This window comes from Bolinopsis microptera, chromosome 4, assembly GCF_026151205.1.
Source record: "Bolinopsis microptera isolate Bmic1 chromosome 4, MBARI_Bmic_1.0, whole genome shotgun sequence".
NCBI lineage: Eukaryota > Metazoa > Ctenophora > Tentaculata > Lobata > Bolinopsidae > Bolinopsis > Bolinopsis microptera.
Window position 1 is genome coordinate 6,472,665 of NC_087075.1, and position 21,822 is coordinate 6,494,486.

At 38.6% G+C, this 21,822-nt stretch overlaps 2 protein-coding genes across 5 annotated transcripts in view; one reads left to right on the forward strand and one right to left on the reverse strand.

The window, feature by feature from the left end:
- Nucleotides 1–21,822, forward strand: part of LOC134813718 (protein AHNAK2-like) — a 38,522-nt gene that overhangs the window by 11,890 nt on the left and 4,810 nt on the right. Inside the window, exons 2-13 of one of the 4 annotated variants that reach the window (XM_063821581.1) lie at nucleotides 738–872; nucleotides 1,073–1,139; nucleotides 1,678–1,760; nucleotides 1,924–1,953; nucleotides 3,588–3,697; nucleotides 3,889–3,926; nucleotides 12,541–12,669; nucleotides 12,807–12,911; nucleotides 13,061–13,275; nucleotides 14,391–14,536; nucleotides 21,147–21,238; nucleotides 21,562–21,678. In XM_063821581.1, the coding sequence (XP_063677651.1) occupies nucleotides 738–872; nucleotides 1,073–1,139; nucleotides 1,678–1,760; nucleotides 1,924–1,953; nucleotides 3,588–3,697; nucleotides 3,889–3,926; nucleotides 12,541–12,669; nucleotides 12,807–12,911; nucleotides 13,061–13,275; nucleotides 14,391–14,536; nucleotides 21,147–21,238; nucleotides 21,562–21,678 (1,267 nt within the window). The remainder of the gene's footprint in view (nucleotides 1–737; nucleotides 873–1,072; nucleotides 1,140–1,677; nucleotides 1,761–1,923; nucleotides 1,954–3,587; nucleotides 3,698–3,888; nucleotides 3,927–12,540; nucleotides 12,670–12,806; nucleotides 12,912–13,060; nucleotides 13,276–14,390; nucleotides 14,537–21,146; nucleotides 21,239–21,561; nucleotides 21,679–21,822) is intronic. The other 3 variants (XM_063821582.1, XM_063821580.1, XM_063821583.1) reach the window with 3 other exon arrangements.
- On the reverse strand, nucleotides 3,312–12,086 carry LOC134813722 (lysosomal acid lipase/cholesteryl ester hydrolase-like). Its single transcript, XM_063821589.1, has 6 exons — nucleotides 11,797–12,086; nucleotides 10,629–10,732; nucleotides 5,927–6,163; nucleotides 5,409–5,524; nucleotides 4,972–5,186; nucleotides 3,312–4,358 (listed from the first exon to the last, which is right to left on the reverse strand). Exons 1-6 carry the CDS (start codon nucleotides 12,020–12,022, stop codon nucleotides 4,168–4,170), a joined length of 1,089 nt encoding a protein of 362 aa, XP_063677659.1. The 5' UTR covers nucleotides 12,023–12,086; the 3' UTR covers nucleotides 3,312–4,167.

The following is a 21,822-nucleotide window of genomic DNA, read 5'->3' on the forward strand; positions in this document are numbered from 1 at the left end:
GTCAGACCCCTGGACCGTGAGGCTTGTTCCCCTTTTTCACAGAGCTGTAAATGTGAAACTCATTATTCACAATTCGTGGTCTGATATTTGATAACTCGATAAAATAATTTAGAGATAGACCGGGATAGACTAGTTTCTTTTCACGTTCCTTCCCTTTGTTATGCGAAAATTTTGGTTTAAAATTCATAGTCTGTAGCAGATTCCTGACACTCAAGTTAGAAATGTTTGTGAGCATTGCACGGCCAGACATGATAGTCACGACCGGATATTGATATCACATATCACGAAAATTTGATCCTGCTATGAAGTCAGTAGCATCTATAGATCGGAGTGCCCGGCTGACAGTAATTCTAATTTTAGCTATCCTTAAATTTATCCATCACGTTTAGCCTTAGGGTTATCACAATGCGAATGTGGATTAACGGTATATTTTTGGAGCCTTAGCATAATTCTGGGAATAATTTTATAATTTCTCATAATTTTATATTTTCTTGCGATGCATTTCTAAAACTGAAAATCCAAAACGATCTCTCGCTATCTGCTATTCAGCTTTCACCGAATTTTGGAATTGTAAAAAAACCTAAACCGGATTCAAAACCAAAAAGAATTCTTTAAAGATCATGATAAAATGATCGTTAACACACTTGATCTGCGACAGTAATCGCATCGGACCGTTATTTAACTCCAACAGCAATTAGTCTAGCTGTAATTAGCCTGTAATTGATTTATTGCATCAGGTGCTCCGTCCCACGGGTGTGGTGGTTAACGACATAGTGGATGACATCGGGTCTGGGGTCCTGCTATGTAAACTAGCCATGTTACTCACCATGAAGAAGATAAGGTACCAGAAGAACCCCAAACTAGTATTCCAGGTTAGCGAATTTAATTTTGATTGGCTTGTAATCTAAGGTTTCCAATAAATTCATTAAGATAAATTCCGGTTCGTTAACGGATATGTCATAGATTTTGTAGATATTTATAACTTTGTAGATATTTATAACTTTGTAGATATTTATAACTTATAAGAGCGAATTTCACGTATTATATGTTTAAAATCACCGTTTTCTTTCAGCGTCAAGAAAATATCCAGAAAGCTTTAAACCTTATAGAGCAGTCCGGATGTAAACTTATCAATATAGGTTGGTTTTAGTAAACTTAATTTTGCCAAATTGTTGACTTTTTCCGGGTACATAGACATTAAAACTATTTTTAGAAATCAAATTATTTGACGTGGTAAATAGTATAGACCGTGAGAAAGTTTGTAATATCTGCTCAGTTGGATATTTCATGATAGCATACTGTATATCGTCACAATTCAGCTGAGCACGTGCTGCCGAGATCACAAGCAGTGCTACCCACGTGCTACCCACGTGCTACCCACGTGCTGTCGAGATCACAAGTAGTGCTACCCACGTGCTACCCACGTGCTACCCACGTGCTGTCGAGATCACAAGTAGTGCTACTGCTACCCACGTGCTCGATAGGGCAGATATCGCCTGTGTGACTGGATATGCCGTCATTATATAATATTATATAACTGAATATATCATGTAAAACTATATTATATAACTTAATAATATTATATAATACTCATCTGGTGTGATCTTTATTTCCTGACCACTAACATTACATTCGCTATACTACACTACTATACTTTACTACTATACTATACTACAGGAGCATCAGACATACTTACCAAGAACGAGAAACTCATCCTGGGTCTGATGTGGCAGCTAGTTCAACACTTCCATGTCTTCCAGGTTACCTCTCTTTTTCAACAGCATTTAATTCATGCATTAAACTTTAGCTCCTTTTGATCTTTGAAATCTAGTACATTTTAGGATTTCTACAACCGCGAATTTTACATTTTCACTTAATATTTACTTTAAATCGATTTGAGATAAAATGGGTTTATATATCTAGAGAGATAATCCTGCTATTGATGCATCCGTTGTAAGTATTGTGAGTATAGCTAATTAGCTGAAATTAGCTGGCAGAAACTTTGCTAATTAAAGCAATTAATAGCAATTCATGCTGAATGATTTAAATAATCATTATTCAACTAATTTCAAACTCACCATAATGAAATTAATTATTATATAAAGTCATTATTTTAAGAGCAATTATAATTTCATTGGAAAAAATTAACGAAATATTAAACATTAATTTGAGGACTAGCTTGATAGCAAAGCTAGAAAATTCCCCAAAATGTTGTGCCTATTAAAATGATGGATAGTTTGATAGTTTGGTAATTTGATAGTTTGATAGTTTGATAGTTTGATAGTTTGATAGTTTGATAGTTTGATAGTTTGATAGTTTGATAGTTTGATAGTTTGATAGTTTGATAGTTTGATAGGTTGATAGGTTGATAGTTTGATAGTTTGATAGTTTGATAGTTTGATAGTTTGATAGTTTGATAGTTTGATAGTTTGATAGTTTGATAGTTGGATAGTCTGATAGTTTGATAGTTTGATAGTTTGATAGCATCCTCCTAAATCTAAACAACAGACAATATCTCTGCAGTTTTAATGTGCTGATGAGGGCCTTTCACCCCGCTATAACATTCGCTGTACCAGCTTCATGACCCTGTAATACCACGTAATATACCCCCCACCTGCTAACCCAAACCCCGTAATACCCCTACCACCCCCCCCCCCCCCCCCCCCCTATAATACCCCCACCTGCTACCCTTCCTAGCTGATGTAACATATACATTTATGAGTTATGACTAATGATTATACCCACACATTTTTAAAATCACTTACATCTTTATATAAATAGCAATCAAATATACCGGAAAACTAAATCTAGATGATGATGATTGCAGATCATGAAACCCAAAACTTGTGCACAATCATGAGTTTCAACTTTCAAACATTAGTTTTGAAAGAGTTTGAAATAGTTGTGCTATATAAGCGATTTAAAGTGCATCTGTGTATGTGGGTACTGGGTATGTGTTCCTAATGTGGTATTCATTCATAATGAACGTGTATTGAATCTCAGGAGCTAGAACAATGACAATGCACACTTATAAATGTGCGATACAAGTTCCAGCTTGAAACTAGAGAGAGAGAGAGAGAGAGAGAGTGTGTGAGAGAGAAACTAAGCCTCATCACCCTCAGCTAATACAATCAATTCCTCATTATTATATTATAATGCCGTCGTTCACTTTAATCAGCTTCTTTCAATCGAGAATTGCTGTGCAAAATTGCTAATTTTATTTATGTCATCGCTGTTGCTTTGTTAACATATGACCAAATTTGTTTTTACATAAGCTTAGCTGTTGATTTGAAAAAAAAACAAATTCATTTGATCAACATGAAGTCTGGCCAGTACTACTGAAGGTTAAACTGTTATATTGCTGCAATAAAATCACTTTCATATTGTTTATTTGATAAGTTTGAATCACTTAATTTATAAAAATCAATTTTGTTATCAATACAGTAATCAATCACCATCATCATAATATTCACTGCAAAATCTTATCAAAAATTCTAACATGAAGGCCTCGTTTTAATTTTATTTAAAAGCACTAACACAATAATATCCTCACAGTTAGTTAGTTTAAAATATACTTTTCTCTTCAGTCGATAAAAAATGTAAAGAGTTTGAATCAAACTATGAAGGATGAAAATCTGATGGGAAATGCTGGGGATGAAACTGATGAGATCTACGACGAGTTGACACCCGCCGAAAAGTTAGATTTCTTTTATCTAACTTCATGATAGCTTTAGCTGCATTTCAAATCCTTTTTGTTCAACATTTTGTCGCAGTAGTGGCATTGCAGAGGCGTTCAAGTGCCGTTCTGGTGACATCATTATTTTAGCTACACCGTTGTTAAATTTATGATATTGTTGCTGGGTAGCAATTTATTATAGTTCCTTTCAGGAAACATAAATCCTCTGAGATCAAGAAACAGATTATAGGTGAGTCTAGATCTTTCGTACAAGCGCATTGTCTCAAAGTGCTAGAAACTTTGAGATAAGTTTCAAATTCTATGGTTAATTAACAGCTTAAACGTCACATTTGTCCTTTTTTTAATGATCATGTAAACTCAAATAAAAGGAGATTCATTCTTTCTTCATCGGACTAATCAACATCAAAGAGCTTAGAAATCTCCTCAGAAAAGTCAGATTTAGCTAAATTCCTCTGCCTATATAACAGCGTTCATATTAAAGTTTGAGTTATACGCTCCCCCTTTAAAAACCTATCCATAATCTCGAGAACGGGTTTAAATACTCTTTCCGGAGCGTCCATACCGAGCAAGTAATCATCGTGGTTATACTTGTCTATAAACATGACTTTCACTATGCTGGGGTAAATCGTCTTTATCAACCACATCACGTCTCTTGTGTCGCCTGATGATAACTTAATAAGAGTCACGAATTAGGTACATATTTAATTTTATGATAATAATAAGAGTTACGAAGTATAGGTTATTATTGTAAGGTACAATAACATATTGAATTTTGCGCGACCTTTGTCTCAAACATGTAAGTGAAGCTTTGGTTATGCACCTTAGAATTATACAGTTAAACCTCGATTGAACTCAGTAACTGCATAATTCCAATTTTACGAGAGTTAAACTCGGTTACACATTTAATGTTAATGTCCGACAACCATGAAAACATTCTCGTAGCACCCCGCTGGTATTCGGAGAGAGGGTGACCTAAATATTTTAAACTGGGCCACTTTCCACTGACCTAGCCAGACGTTACCGCCTGCTACCAGTACAGTAGGGATAATAAGAGTCACGTGATAATAAGAGTCACGTGATAATAAGAGTCACGTGATAAGAGTATAGGACACGTGACACTTTCCACTGACCTAACCAGTCGTTACCGCCTGCCACCAGCACAGTTGGGATAATAAGAGTCACGTGATAATAAGAGTCACATGATAGTAAGAGTCACGTGATAATAAGATTCACGTGATAATAAGAGTGTAGGACACGTGACACTTTCCACTAACCTAGCCAGTCGTTACCGCCTGCCACCAGCACAGTAGGGACCCTCATGTTAGTGATGTTGTACAGTGGGGGAGTGGTCTGGTTGTACCGGTCCATGTTGGCTTTCTCTGAGCCGTAGTCAAACTTCTGGACACGTTTGTAGCGGAGAAGTTGGGCCCAGTGGATTATGTCTTTTGTTGAGGTTGATTGGTCACCATGGGCTTGGTAGATGGGATACCTGAGTGGACAGGTTACAGCAGGTCAAAAACAGACAAACAAACAAACAAGCAGGTTATAGCTTTACAAATTCTAATATATAACGAAGAAGGGGAGTATTTTCTGTAAATGGTTATCCTCTATTATCTACAGAATAACCCAGAGATTTGGATCGACCCTCAAAGTTAACATGTTAAAGTTAACATTAAACATGTTAAAGTTAACAAAGTTAACATGATTAAACCGTGTTTTGTTGTAGTTAGAGATGTCGAAGCCACTAACAAGAGAGTCCAGTGTCTCACATAGACCCATGGTTATAGCGTCCTCGGGACAGATCTTAGTAGCGAAGTATAGTGCAACCTGGGGTGATGGTTTGTTAAGAACCACTGTAGCTGTGTTAGTTTCCCATGGAAAATTTCCCTTTTTAGTAAGAATGTGAACTGTTGTGTCAAGTGGTAAGTCAAAGTGTCACTGCAGTTTAGCCTTAAATCTTAAATCTACAAATAGTGAGGTTCGTAAGAAACTGTGTCTCAATTTCAGTTGTGTAAGTACTAAGTGGGCTGGGTTTGATGGAATGATTATAGAGGACAGTGCCTAGGGTAGAGGGTGGAGAGTTAGTGGGGTCCAGTTTCGTATTTTAACACGCCTAGATTAGTTTATGTAATTTAAAGTATCACGCTTTGATTTTATTCATCACTTAACAATACGCACGAATAACAACGCCACATTATAATAAAAACATCACAACTTTAAGAAAACTACCGCTGAAGGGGGATCAAATTGCCTGTTGCCCAGCAACCAGTAGAGCACGCCCTCTAAATCCACCAGATCTTTAAGTGCAGCTATGAGTCCTTTAGCGTAGCTGATTCTAGCGATGGGGGCTAGGGCAGTGAACAGTGAGATTTTAGATGCTAAGTCAGGATTACTGGAGAAACCCATGAAACCCATTTCAGTTCCTTGGGAATGTCCGACGTAGAAGACCTTCTTTCGTCCTGTTACCTGAGTTAAATAGGTGTAATAAATTAATAATTAGGATTCATACATGGAATACAATTTCACTATCACGAATAAAAATTCAGGAATAAAAGTTAGGGGTTAGGAAGACAATTTAGTATCAGCTTCAAGACCTGTGTCACGTGTCATAGAGATATGTCACGTGTCAGTGAGACCTGTTAATCAGAATCTCACCTTAAGAACATGTTCCACCATGGCGGGCAGGTCTATTTCTGCCATCTCCTGAAATGAGAAGTCCCAGAACTCCTTGTCGTTGGTGGTAAGGGTGGTGTGGTTTAGAGAGTAGATGTTACCCCTCGCGTGATTGTAGGACTGAATCCCTACCGGACGGAATCACTACCACCCAAATATCACTACTGGTAGTGATTTAGTCCGGTAGAGATTCAGTCCGAAAATATACCTCAATCCCTACCAGATGATCTTAGTTCACTAGTTCTAATATCATGACGTGATCTGAGCCGGGGCTCTCATGGAGTGCTTGCTATGGGGCCTGGCAGACATGTGATCCACAGACTTACGTACGCAACGAGGAGCCCTAACGAGAACTGGTTCGGATCAAGTCATCCATAATGACCTGCTATACGACAATACAGTGATGTGAACCTTCACATGCTCGGTATCTCAATCAGCTAGCGGGAATAATATATAACACACATAACCCCGGCATGCGCAGGGATTATATTTCAATTTTTCCCGCGACGCGCGGGAAAAATTTATAATAATTTCGAGTGCGAAGCACGAGGGATTATTATGAAAATAACCCCGACGTGCTTTAGCACGAGGGGTTATTTTAATATAACTTAAGCGTGCCGGTGTTATGTGTTATAAACCCCTCCGGGTTAGTGCTAGGATCAACAAATTTGACATTTTACTCTTAATTCTAGCCATATGAGATCAGTATGGAAAATATGAAATGGAATTGGGCACTACCAAATTGAAATAAATACAACTAAGGTACAATGACATTTGAAATTGGCGTTATATCTAAACATTATTCCTCAGTCAGAAGTACGTTGAATGAATATGAATATCGATATAAAGGGGCGTCGAGTTAAGCCTGGCAAGCGATAAAAGGTGGAGCTAATAATGATATCGTGTCATGAAGTTCATCAAAGTAGACGACTATAATACATGGCTTATATCAAACACGACAAAATTAACCGGACGAAATCAAATGTAACCGTCGAGACAAGTTCTGGAACTGGTCCTATTAATGTAAGAGTTTAAGTAATGTAAGCAGTGTGCTGGAGTTTTGCCAGCGCCTGCAATTAGACCGATACGTAGATCAAGTGTATTTATAGTTCTTACGTTAAGCCATAGGTCACGTGACATTTTTTACCAATGCGCGTCGTAGTAGTTAGTCACGTGATACACGTCATCAAAACACGTGACAGTGCGCAGTTGAAATTCTCATGGAATATCAAAACAAAACAAATCTTGTTGAGCCAAATTAGCGGGGCGGGATTATAGAAGTTGTGCCGGGGTTATTTATTCAGCGGGAAAAAACTAACAGCGGGAGGCGGGATTATCAGAATCTATTAAGCGGGAGCCGGGATTATCATAATCTTATTCTATCCCGGAGGGGTTTATAAACCCGCAACGCCTGTGTTTATCTTATACCACTATGTCTTCCTCATCCATCGAGTTTATTCCTGGCAGAAAGAAAGGCAGCCACAACGTCCTCTACGATGGTCACCTCTACCACCTTAACAGAAAGAGGGAAGACAAGACCTACTGGAAGTGCAACAAGTGCAAGTCCCGCCTGATCCTTGTCCTCAACGAACTGGACTCCTACGGACCCTTCTACCCTCAGTCGGTGCTGGTGGACTATGAAATCGCTATCAGAAACGCAGTCTCCAACGTCTGGCCTGGTACTACCTTGAGAGGATGCTGGTTCCACTTCAAACAGTCCTTGTGGAGACACCTGCAGAGCGAGGGACTTGCTGCTGACTACTACGCGTGGCGGCTTCTCAAACCTTCTCTTCCTGCTGAGATGAGTGCCTTCGCAAGATACTTTGAGTCGACATGGATCGGAACCACCTCCACCCCTCCTCTCTTCAGACACGACTCCTGGAATCACCACGAAGCGGCCCAGATGTTACTACCTCGCTCCAGCAACATCGCAGAGGGTTGGAACAGCGGCTTCGCCTCCTTGGTCAACTGTCACAACCCTTCTATCTGGAAGTTCTTAGAGTGCATCAAGAGGGAGCAGGCTTTGACAGACGTGAAGATCACCAACATCCTCACCAGAAAAGCCTTCAAGAGAGCAGCAAAGTGGGAGAAGTTTGACCTGGAGATGCAACGTATGGTTGATGATTATGATAACTTTGGGGATGTTACCGAGTTTCTGAAAGCTGTTGGATCTAAGATTTTGGGTTAATGCTTTAATGTTTACTTATTATTGTGTGATTTAAATTACTGTATCAGTATATTATCTATTATTCTTTGACCAAATTTCTGCTTAGTCAATTATCACGAAAAATGTAATAATAATTAACAAAATAAAATAATTAACTAATGAAATACGAATAATTATGCCTTTATTGCAAAGTTCAGTAGGGATCACATCAAAGTGGTTAGGTCTAGATATTAGCGGTAGTGATTTAGTCTGGTAGTGATTCAGTCCGAAAGTATACCTCAATCCCTACCAATAGTGATTGGTAGTGATTCAGTCCGTTAGGGATTCAGTCATGTAGTGATTCGGTCCGTTCACCGATCGGGTCAGTGAACCTAACGATATAGAGCATAGCACCAATAAAGCATTAAAATAAGATGTGTAATTCTATACCAGGATTTTAATTCGGTCGCCTGTGAAAGTTCGCCATTTACTCGAGCAATTCTGAAAATTCGGCTGACAAATATGTGAACAATAGCATTAGCCATCTCCTCGATTTAACTTTGTGGCAAATATATTACATTTTTAATACAAAAACACTAGCATAGCAAAAAATGTGAGTTATGGTGGTGTAAGAGCCAAGAAGTTTTTATAAAGGAGCATCTTCCCCAACATGATTAGCAGTGGTGTGTGGTTTTATTTTAGTAAAAAACAGACAGTTCAGGCGATAGGTAATGTTCTTGCCGATGTGGAACACAAATGGCAAAACACTGGAGGGGTACTCCACATATGGGGTACTCCTTCGCTGTTTAAGGGTTAATGAAGGTGGCATCTGTCCCCAACATGATAAGCACCGGTGTGTGGTTTTGTTTGTGGTTTTTATTTACACTTTACATGCTAAACGCTTTTAATATCACATCTTGAAGCTTCAAACTTAAGCACACGTCTGAGCCCCTTTGATCCGCGTGTATAGTGTAAGCAGGACACAGCTGAATGTATAACATGCTAAAACACGTACTGACTGCCGCTTTGAATGTAAATATCACCCTCCTCGGTCCTCCCCTGGAATGTCAACATCAAAATATCTCATGATATGTACTCTGTCTGACTCTGCGGTACGCTTTTATCAATTATCAGGGAAGTGTGCTCACTATCGCTACCGGACCTTTAGAGAAAAAATCACGAACATTGAACGGTACACGCCCACTGTAGTTCGACACGCACTGTAGTTCGAAAAACCCAGAAATTAGACTCTGTCGAACTAGAGTGCGCTAACTGGACTTACGTTCGACACGTTCTGAAGTTCGACAAGAAAGGGATATTCATAAAGATACCTACATTTTGTAATTTAGATTAGCTTTGAACAACTATGGGTACGAGCCGTAAACAGGTACGATCTACAAATTTCGCTCCATGCTCAATAATTCAGACCGAATCGATCATTTGGGTTCGTTCACATTACCAGATTGAATGTTACACGGAATGTTCAATCTTACAAAGAATGTTACACTCTCAGTCTTTGAGCTTATTACGTTACTAGTGTAACCCGTGCCTTCGGCCGCGGGACTTTACTGTCACAGTTGCGATGTAAAAGTATACAACCGCATTATATATTTGATATCACGCATAACGCTGTCTTATGAAAGTATGAAATCTCCCTACAGTTGCTTATAGTATTACGTGGGGCTAAACTAATTACGGTACATGTTATCCTCCTCGTTCTCTCTCCCATCCATTTATGTCACATTTCTGGAACAAAATCATCAATTACCTTACAAGACATATTTATAACGTACGAAATGTGGCGGTTTTCCGAAAATTTCGCCATATTTTCGGACCGCCAAAATTTCGGTCGTCGCAAATTAGGCCGCCATAAATATGTCTTGTAAGGTAAACCACTTACCACCGGCCGATTTTTATAAAATTTGCTTATGGGCTTCGTCAGAGTTTTGTCAGCACTATACCGAAAAAACCAGTCCTAGTAACTATTACCGTTTTTTTTGTATAACCGTTCGGAAATTACACACACATAGACACACAGACACACACACATTCTGGTGTTATTAAGTTGATGTTAATGACCCAGTGAACCCAAGTACAGGGAACACTGTTTACCTGTTCGTTTAATATAAACGGTAAGCTCCCGTATCTTCTGTTCAATAGGAATATGTCACTACTTGAGGTGAGACCGTGTTGGAGGAACACTACGGGGCGGTTATCTGAAAATATTTAGTTTTGAAATGGAGAAATTCTGTAGAAATTTTATGTGAAAATGGAGTGCTTCTTAGGAAATATATCTTCATAAGGAATAAAAATGGAGGAACTAAAAGTTCAGGGCTGAAAATGAGTCGTTACTGAACATGGGGGATCGCTACTGGAAATTTTGGCCATTGATAGATACTAAATCCTATTCATAGAAAGTTGGACAAATTTGGTATTGTTCAAAAAGTCGGCAGTCCCCTTTCTAATTTGTCGCGTATAATAGTCCCATCACTCTAGTCAGGTATTTCCCCATTATTCGTCAGCCAGCCAGAACAACACTTTACATCGTAATAGATATTGATATCGTTACATTCTGTGGATTTTTAGTGACATATTGATACGAATAAAAGAATAGAATTGAGATCGGTGCAAATTAAGATATCAAGATGAACCAATGATCAAAATTAAGCAAATCTTGGAAGAGTAGTATAGTAGTAGGAATAGTATAGTGGTAGGAATAGTTTTATATGTTTTCTATCCACATTAGCTGACTGCTGGGTATTATGGGAAATTGGAATCTCGACCACTTGAGATCTGGGGTCCCACGGTGATCGGACCACGTCAACCGGCTTCTCTCTCGAATTTTTTGAACTAAAAGCCGGAACAGTACTGTCACTTACTGCAAACTAGTATTCAGCTAAGTGCTACACTGAAAAACTGCGGGGGAAATCCAAAGAGTCACGCCCATGACAGGTGACAGATGACAGGATGGTGCAGTATTACGACTGATCAGTGGCTAGAGGTCGCCGTGAAATGACGGAAAGTTATGGCTGTCAGTTCCATGCGGAGACTGGATCAGTGTATGACTGTATAGACTCTACAGTGTAGAGTATAGCAGTCATAACGAGCTTCAAGAGTAATGAGCTATCTCGTTGTGAGACTGAGTAACTGCACTACACTATAACTGCACTGTAAATGCACTGTAACTGCACTGTAACTGCACTGTAACTGCATTATATTACGAACAATCGGTTAGTGTTGAAGACTTAACTATCTCAGTATCTCTTCTGCTGGAACCTACCTGTGTTGGGCTTCACTCTGAATATCTGCAGAATATAACCATCCTTAGTCGTCACCAAATGAGTCTCCGAAACAAAACCATTATCAGCTATAAGCTGAGGACTGTCCATGTAACATTCTGGATCCACATGACGGCTCCTCGATTGTGAGCTTACTTTCTTAAAGCTGCCCCAACCTTGAACATCAACAAAACATAGTACACTGAGAAAACAGAGCAAGCGATACATTTTGCAGATATATGGAGTACAGTTCACATTATCTGGTATTAGGGTCAGGGCTAAGCAAGCTAATCAGGAGACCTTATTGAGACAATACTACCCGGGTACTGTTACAAATCTCATTATACACAGAGTTCTTAGCAACTGCTCCTTCATACAAACTTTCATTATTTTTCTAAAAAATCACACTTTAAATAATCTGCCTTACTTTACATACCTTGGGATATCAGGGGGACAAAAACATCGGTGACTTATTTCTTATCGTGTTATTTAAGTATTTAGGTTATGGTCACAATCTGCCCTCACTGTCTGGTGACTTTCTGTTGGAAACTTGCCAACAAAATGGAGCAGTATTATTCAAAACTGACACATTTAAGATTTTTTTAAAAGCGTAAGAAGTTACGATTTCCACATCCAAAAAAGCTCAAGTATAGTAGCACCAATTCAGAGATTGGGCATCAGAGAGGGCATGGGCTATTTAGCCGATAGTTGGTAGCTACAGATAGCTGCAAAATATAACATTTCAGCGGACATGAACAGAAGAATGGCTCCGAGAGGAGTGGAGGTCCATAATTTCAAATCTGATTGGAAGGACGGTGAGGCACTATGTGCTCTCGTGGACTACAATGTCAAAGGGATATACGACCTCTATACAGGTTACAATTTCACCTCACCAGTCAAATCATCTCAATTTTTAACACAATATAGCAGCATTGCCCATAATTACAGATTAGCTCTTCTCATTCAGTTTATTTGTAACATTCCCCCTAAAATTCCCACACCTCCTGCCCAGACTCAGACCCGGTTCAGAAAGTAGCTCAGAGTATGATAGCCGCATACAAGTTCCTGGGTATACCTCAACTCATTGAACCAGAGGATTTCATCAGTAACCTTATCGGTACGTTTACTTCAGAACGCTCTTGACTTATCAGTTATCACTATAAAACGCAACAGAAATAATCCATGAAATTAATCTTCGCTTTATATGATCATTGATAATCTAACTAGGCAATTTGTTTTAAATTAAAACCACAATATCCTTTGCAGACGAGCAAACAATGTCAATGTACCTGTCCTGCTTTGTGCACGATGGAATTGAACAGATATCAGTGGATCTGTTTGAAGGAATGGAGAAAGTGGAAAAGAATGATGAGTTGGTGGAGAAAGTAGCAAGAGCGAAACCAAAGTTGGTGAAAACCAAGTCAATGATGGCGGTTGATAGCGGTACTGAGAAAGCGGCAGATATTCTTGGTCATATTCAGGTTAGTAGAGTATGGGGTTGTCTCCATTACTTTCAGATAAAGATTTCGAAGAGAGCGTATTTTCGTTAAGTGATCTACAATAAGGTCAATTTTATTTAACTGCTCACTATTGAAAAATTGACCTGAGCCAACAAAATAGACGCCTTTATGCTTGATTTGAAACCAGAATTATAGCGGCCCTTTTAAAATAAAATGGTGTTTCTCCCGGAGCCAAAGTCAACAATAGTTTTTAACTCAGGTCTCTATTTCAAATTTGACAGGCATAATGACTCGGAATTATATAAAATTAACACAGAACCCATGTAACACCTCTGTAACACCTCTGTAACACCCCTGTAACACCCCTTTAACCCTGTAACAGATACCTGTAAGTATGTGTCTCATCTGAACAGTACGTTTATATGGAAACAGAAAATATCCAAACTAAATCTGCATGATTCGTCCTGATGAGGACGTTACCGCATGATCGCTTTTAAATGTATAGCTGAAATGTGTGACATAAATGTATAACATAAATGTTCAATGTCTCGATTTTTTCCAACATCCTTTAAAGTTAAACGTGTAATTCTGTAAACGTGTAATTCTGTAAACGTGTAATTCTGTAAACTTGTAATTAATAATTAAATTATCATGATTAATTAGAGAAGTGTTCAGTGTTCACCTATGTAATGATCAAGACCACAAATGTGTGCACTGAACATGCAGAAACCTTGATCAAGAAACTTGCTAAATTTCTTATTGTCTACTTTCAAGTATATTGCAGTATATGCTTATATAATGCGTACTTTAAAACCTAATGTAAAATAATAGTCCAATAACGTTGTTGACAATTTAATTGACAATCACCGTTTTATAATTGCTATGGATATTCAATACAAATTTTGCTTCAATTTTGACTTTTCGTTATGATTTTAGAGCTTTGTAAAATTTAATACAATTTAACTATTCATCATTAAATCAACAATCAAGCATTCTCTTGATAAAAAGTTGTCGATTTACTCGTGAAATTTAGTTAGCTGTTCATAATCATATGGGTATTGAGCATGTCGTAAATAATATTGTGGATCGCATGATTTTTATGTTAAAAAAAGCAAATTCTGAAACCAGAAATAAAGGTATTACAGGAAGAAGAGGAAAAAGTGCAAAAGGAAAACATGTCAGCGCTCACGGCAACACAACAGCACGTGCAGAAGCTATTGCATCATTTACCGCCCAAACCCGAACAACATTCTCTCAGTGAGATCCTATCTCCCCAGGCCAGGTGAGGGAATTTCATACAGCTGATTTTAGTTAAGTTAGTTTAGTTTTAGTTTAGTTATAATGTATATTAGATTTCATTGGAGTCTGTGGTCGAGTATGTTAATAAAAATACGCATTTAAATGACAAGCTCGAGTAGTCAGTAGATACTTATTTGATCGGGCAATGACTCGAATCAGGTTCGTAGTTGGTGTGCGCGCCTTCAATTCGTTTAGCTACCCATGCATCAAGTAATCAAGTGATCACCCCAAGTACACCGTATCATATGTTTAATTCCTGTTTAATTCCTGTTTATGCATCCCAATTTAGGGCTGTGTCTACCTCACATACGGCCATTGAACATTAAACATCAGTATAGAAACACTGTCGTACATTGTAATACCTCACAATATTATACATGCTGATGGAACACCTTAAATGAGCCCGAAATAGGATGAACTAATTCCATGAGGCTTTTTTGACATTGTTAAGTATTTAATTGGGATTTAGGTGAGTATGTTTGTAGGTATACTGAGTGGAAGCTCGTATAGCAATGTGTGCATCGCCTTATCATTGGGCGAAACGTTGACGTAACCGGTTAGTTTTTGTCAATCAAGTCTAAAAACGGTAGAGCCTCTCAACTCATAGCAACAGTGTATTTTCAGTAAATCCAGGTGTGTACACAAACTAATGAAGAGGGCTGAATCTCTCCTAAATGAGCTGCTGCCGTATGTAACAGGTTGAATCCCATGTGATTATGAGACGGTAAAGTGTCTGCAATCACCGCTCAATCGCTCCAAACCGTACTGATTCCGATCTGTGTGGTGTCGCTTGTCTGAATTACTAGAATTAGAGTCAGTTGTCTCGTTATTTGAGGTAGAGTTGGTGTGTTTTGTTTTGAGATTGAGGGCTTTGTCTTTTCGTTTTACAGTAAAACTTTGTTTTACCGCGGAGTTTGGGGAGAAAAAACGACCGCAGTAAATCTTGGTTTTGCTGTAAAAGGAATAATTAATAAAGGGAAAGGAATCCGGGATAATGAATGACCCAACAGGAAACTTTTTGCTTTTGAAATAATTTTCAAAACTCAATTCGTTTACATTTGAGCAAATTTTTACGTGTTTTATGCACTACTCTGTGAGCCCATAATTTTTGTACATACATATATAGAACAAAATAACGATAAAACTCTGAGAAAAGTTGTATTTTTATTTCTATTAATAACTAGCATAATACATCATGAGGTCTCAGATTGTAAGACAGTAGACTGACAATCGAATGTTGAGGTAATATTGAGGTGCCCAGCTAGAGAACGCTCCAACAATGGTTTCTAACTTAACATTATCTTTAATTTGTTATAGGTTTACTTTGTTAAATAACGATAAAACTCTTAGAAAAGTTTTATTTTTATTTCTATTAATAACTAGCATAATACATCATGAGGTCTCAGATCGTAAGACAGTAAGACTGACAATCGAATGTTGAGGTAATATTGAGGTGCCCAGCTAGAGAACGCTCCAACAATGGTTTCTAACTTAATATTATCTTTACTTTGTTATAGGCGTGACTTGTTTGTGAGTGTTGTAGTAGTGGTTAATAAGGTTATTAGTATATGGAGTTTTTTTTTCATAATTTAGTCTGCTTCCTCACTAACCAAGGATAGTAGGTATGTATAAACAATTATAAAGGAGCAGTGTTCTCAGCTAATTTTACTGTATTCGAGAGTAAATCGCCTCAGTAGAACCATGAGGGAAGATTTGTGATCTCAATCTCTTTGTGTGGTTTTATGTGTTAAAATGAGGACCAAGAGAGTAGTTATAATGAACAACTCTCAAAATTTTAGAGAACTTGCAGTCTTTTGAGAACACTCATAGCAATCTACATCAACCGTGGGTAGGGATTGTAAGCTATTTTGTGCGATTCCTTGAAGTTGTACAATCAGGCCATTTTCTATGTACAGTACCATTGTGACATGCTCTCCCTCAATTCACAGTTATCCTTTGGATTTTACTTCCTAAATTTGGTTATTGAGTTAAAAATCGAGATTCTCCGAATCAGTATACACATTTAGTCGGGAACCTCGGTTTACAGTTCCTACCATCATTAAAGTTATGTGTAGAAAATATTCTCAGAATGGACATGTATAGTGTAAAAAAGAGCTCAAATTTAGTTTACTGTTGGTCTGTGTGCATTCTCCGTCTCGGTACACTGCTTTTATCTTTATAGGGGTTCTATAAAAATACTCAAAATTCAACGTTAACAGTCAAGTCGTATTAACCTTGCCCTCTTTCAATATACTACTGCTACTACTCTTTCAATATGCAAACCACTGTCTAGTTAAACCACTAATAAGAGTTGTATAGTGTGACAGTTTAGATTTGGGTTCATATCGCCTGTGTAGATTACTCAATCGAAACAAGTTTTCCTTTTATTTTCATTCCCTTTTCTGGAACTGGACAAATGACGAGTTTCCTAAGTATGCAGTGTCTAGTTCCACACCACGTCCATGTATCTGCAGTATTTGAAGAGGTTGCAAACTGCCAAGGGTTCCGACCGCCAAGTTCCAATCATTTGTATATTGTGTTCTTAATAAATCTAGCAATAAGCTATTAACTATAATACAGTGGTGTAACGTTGCCTGTTGGCGCCAGCCCCCCCCCCCCCCCCCCCCCCCCCCCCGCTGAAAAAGCACCCCCCTGTTGGCGCCCCCTCGACTTTTGGTAACCGCTCGCCATTCGGCGCAGTGGCGTAACGTTGCCTGTTGGCGCCCCCTGCCGAAAAGGCGCCCCCCTGTTGGCGCCCCCTCTCCTTTTGGTGCCCCTCCCTAAAATTGAACAAATTAGGCGATTTAAGAGGATACGCCGGTAAAATCTCTAAAAAAGTGTGTATCTAGAGCAAAACGCGCAGTTTTGCTAGTACTTTAGTTAAGTTTTGGAAATTGTCCCACATTCAAACGACGATTTGGCGCCCCCCTAAGACGGCGCCCCCCTGCACAGCGGGGTCAGCAGGGCCCTTCGTTACGCCACTGATTCGGCGCCCCTCTCTAAAATTGAACAAATTAGATGATTTTAGAGGATTCGCCGTTAATATCTCTAAAAAAGTGTGTTTCTAGAGCAAAACGCGTAGGTTTGCTAGTACTGTAGTTAAGTTTCTCAAAATTGTCCCACATTCAAACGACGTTATGGCGTTCCCCCCCCCCCCCTCCCCCCCCTAAGATGGCGCCACTGCAACTTTATTGTACACTGTACAGATGTGCTTTTAAGCAACTATGTGTTACTATTATACGTAGTTTAACTTGGCTACCTCGGTACACAGTAAATAGTCGTGATTATAAGTAATTATTTTGTATCTATCTTTCTAAATTTCGTATCGAGTAACTTGTAATTATATCGACTGGAGAGTGCCCTAACACCACGTAACACCCTAACACCACGTGACCACGTGACCACGTGACCACGTGACCACATGACAAAATACTCTGTCTTCTTTATCTGTGAACTTTTTAGTATATAATTCTATATTCCTGTTGTTGCCCATTACATATCACATTAATTAGGCCACAAAATTTAGACGAAAGAAAAGTTCTTAATATAAATGGAGTGCCGTTTCACATTTTTAATTGTTCGTAATAATAATAACGCTGACAATTTGTTTGTCCTAATTATTGCGCAATCTCTCGTTATGATGACTATCTTATGACGCATAATATTTTATATACCATACCACGTCCTCTGCTGGCAACCCTCCAATAAAGCTAAACTACCAAGTGTTTTCAGTTCTATGTGACCGTTGTGACTGTACTGTGTCTACGAAATATTTAATTCCATCCATAATCCCCCTTCGTTTTAACATAAGAAAAGCATTTTCTTGCTGGGCGGCTGTTTACTATTATAAACTTAAAAACTTGTCCCTGTTAAATAATATCGATACATATTCACTGAATATTATTCAATCAGTAACAACCTCCCACAAGCTGTTTCCCAAAACATAAAGACTAAAGTTGTAGGCCCACCCTCTTTGGCTCTTTTGTTCCCCTTTCTTAACAATACACAGTACAAGCTGTCCGCCATCTAGTTAACCAGCAAATATGTGGGGCGGGTGTTATCACTATTACAGAGAGAGAGAGTTATCACTATTATCAGTTATTGTTCTCTCTATTTCGTGTTGATTGAGAGCTCCCTTAGTCTAAATGATATAGTGCACCGGTACTCCGTGATGGAATGAAGCTATGTGGAGTGATGTGATGAGGATTAAACGAGGATGAGTAATGCTGGATTACTCGCGCTACTTTGCGGCTGCTTTCCTTTAAACCGCAAGCTTGGCAGGTTCGTAGTATTCGATCTTTGAGGGATTATAAGAGTTATTTTATGGAGTGTAAAAAATATTCAAGTTTCTTCAGAGCGTCTTCAGATTATTAATGCAATGGGGAGGTATGTGGGGAGGTATGTCTTTCGATTATGCGGATATGGAATATTTACCGCGAAAATCAAGCATGTCTTAAAAGACTTATGTATTTTATTTAGGCAAAGAATTCTGTGAAACAATTTTAGTTACATTTTCAACGAATACTTGGTATTGGTGAATAACACGAGATGAGGGGATTTAGAATTTTAAGCTTGATATTTGCGTCTCTTGTGTAATATTGGGATTTGGGGTTCAACTGTACAGATATTCGTTATAAAATAACATACAATATATTCCAAGAGATAGTATGGAGTGGATATAATATAGTGTAGTGACGAGACCCTATTGTGTTCTCCACCTTTGTCGATTGTAAAAGTGTGTTACGTTTCTGAGGGGTTATCCAACCAGTTGTGTCTCTGCCAGCATGTAATGTTTGATGTATTGATCACACTTTACAGTCCATCAATAGTGCCTGGTCAGTTAATTACCACAGTTAATAAAGCTAACAATAAGGATCCCTACGTGTTATTACGTCACGTACCACGTGTTATGACGTCACACACCACGTGTTATGACGTCACGTACCACGTGTCATACTGCTAAGCTAACAATAAGGGTAACAATAAGGATTAAGGGTCACTACGCCAGTCAGTAACACCTATATTTCCATGTTGCACACTGTATTTCGTACTTATTAACTGTGTGTACTGCGTTTATAAGAAACACTTAGTCTTACTCTGTAATGATATAAACACTTACTGTTCCATTTCGATTTGTACAATTTTCCTCGGTATTTTATATTATTATGACATGTACAGTTCATTGTACAGCAGCTTAGTTCAAAAGTATGAAATCTGAATAATGGATGATATTGTATGACGACAATTTAAGAGACAGTCATAGGGTTTTTAGTGCATTAAGTTGATTAATTAGATAATTAAGACAGTATTGGTTGGAAATGACTGTCATGAAGAAATCGTCCTGCTCCTTGTAGTTGATGTAATCAAACCAAGTTTGGAAGAGGTAACCCTGGCGAGCAGAATATCTTGTTTTGCTTGTTTCCCGGCGAAACTCAGTCGAATAAGCAGGTCGGTGTAAACTTATAAGGCAATAGTAACCATAGTAACCATAGTAACCATCAAGGCAGTGTTCTTTACAAGTGTCATGCAATTGTAGAAATATAGAAATATTTCATGTCAAAAGTGAGAACAAGTTTGTTGAGAGTGACTAAGGTTTAATACCGCGGTTCAGTTACTCTATTAGCAGAGTGTAGTTCAGTGTTATGACGTCACGTACCACGTGTTATGACGTCACGTACCGCGGTTCAGTTATAACTCTAGTAGCAGAGTGTAGTTCAGTGGGTTGATCTAGAGAATACAGAGAAGATAAGCGAGCGTGCGAATGACATTATAAACGTGAGCTGTTAAATTTCATCAACCGGCTATAAGTAGCTAAGTTTCGTTGCCGTGCTAAAGTTGCAAAAAGTTGATTTTGAACAACCTTTCAACAAATTAAACTACAGCAATCTTACACGCACCTCATGGCATTCTTGCTAAGAGTTACACCACATCACGTCACCTCAGTCCTCACATCACGTCACCTCACGTCACCTCACGTCACCTCACGTCACCTCACATCACCTCACGTCACCTCACGTCATCTCACATCACCTCACATCACCTCACGTCATCTCACATCACCTCACATCACCTCACGTCACCTCACATAACCTCACATCACCTCACGTCATCTCACATCACCTCACATCACCTCACGTCACCTCACATCACCTCACATCATCTCACATCACCTCACATCACCTCACGTCACCTCACATCACCTCACGTCACCTCACGTCACCTCACATCACCTCACGTCATCTCACATCACCTCACATCACGTCACCACAATAATACCTTCTCAGTTCTCGCCCCTTGCTTGTACACATTAGCCATGGTATCATTGATAATTATACTCTGTAGACAAAGAACTCATCACATAGACAACTTCAGCAATAACGCTGACTAAGCTGTCTGAGTCCATCACATTCTACCCAATATTTATTAAAGGCGCGATTGTGGTGACTGTTAAATCATCACATAAAATCCAACCTTCAACAATGTTAGATATCTTAGTTTATGATATCCTTTCTTCTTAATCTTATTGGGTTTGTCATAATATTGATTATTTTGGTGACGTCATTAAAACAGTCGCATGAATCGTGTCATTGCAGATCAAACAGCACAGACTCTTCGATCGATGAAGGGATTGGAGCTGAGTTGACGGATGCCTCTTTACAATCCACCCCGAGCAAACTCTCTCCCGGTAAGAATGCCATCTTGTTAAAGCTGACGTTTTTGTTCGAATGTAGTCTAGACTTGTGTGTGTATCAATAGATCCTAGACTTATATCTTATCATATCTAAATAGGTCGCACTGTTATTTTGACTGGTCATAAATTCCTCCGTTTCTTTATTATTTACATTCAACATTGGCGTTTTCCTGAGTTGACGACCCCATCAAACCATGTACTCATAAGACCTGTTATAAGTTACACAATGTGTGCACCTAACGTTTAATATCATCTCCTAATTTGTAAAACAAATTCTAATGTCAGGGTACAAACCATCAACAATGTTTTCATTTCAGAGCCGGAATCTGTAGAACTAAGCGAGGATGTAATAGGAAAAGTGAGTTTGGAGGCGTCTTTGCCATCGCCAGACCTTGATGACACGATCCAAGCTCCTGAAACAGAGACTCCGACAAGTACATATAATATTATTAGATAATATCGTTAAGTAATGCTTTCGAATAATATTATCAATGAAATACCTCTGTACTCCGGTTCTTGATGGAGTATTGATAAGGCAGTCATAATAAGATCTAACACACTTTGATTCTAGCTCGCTG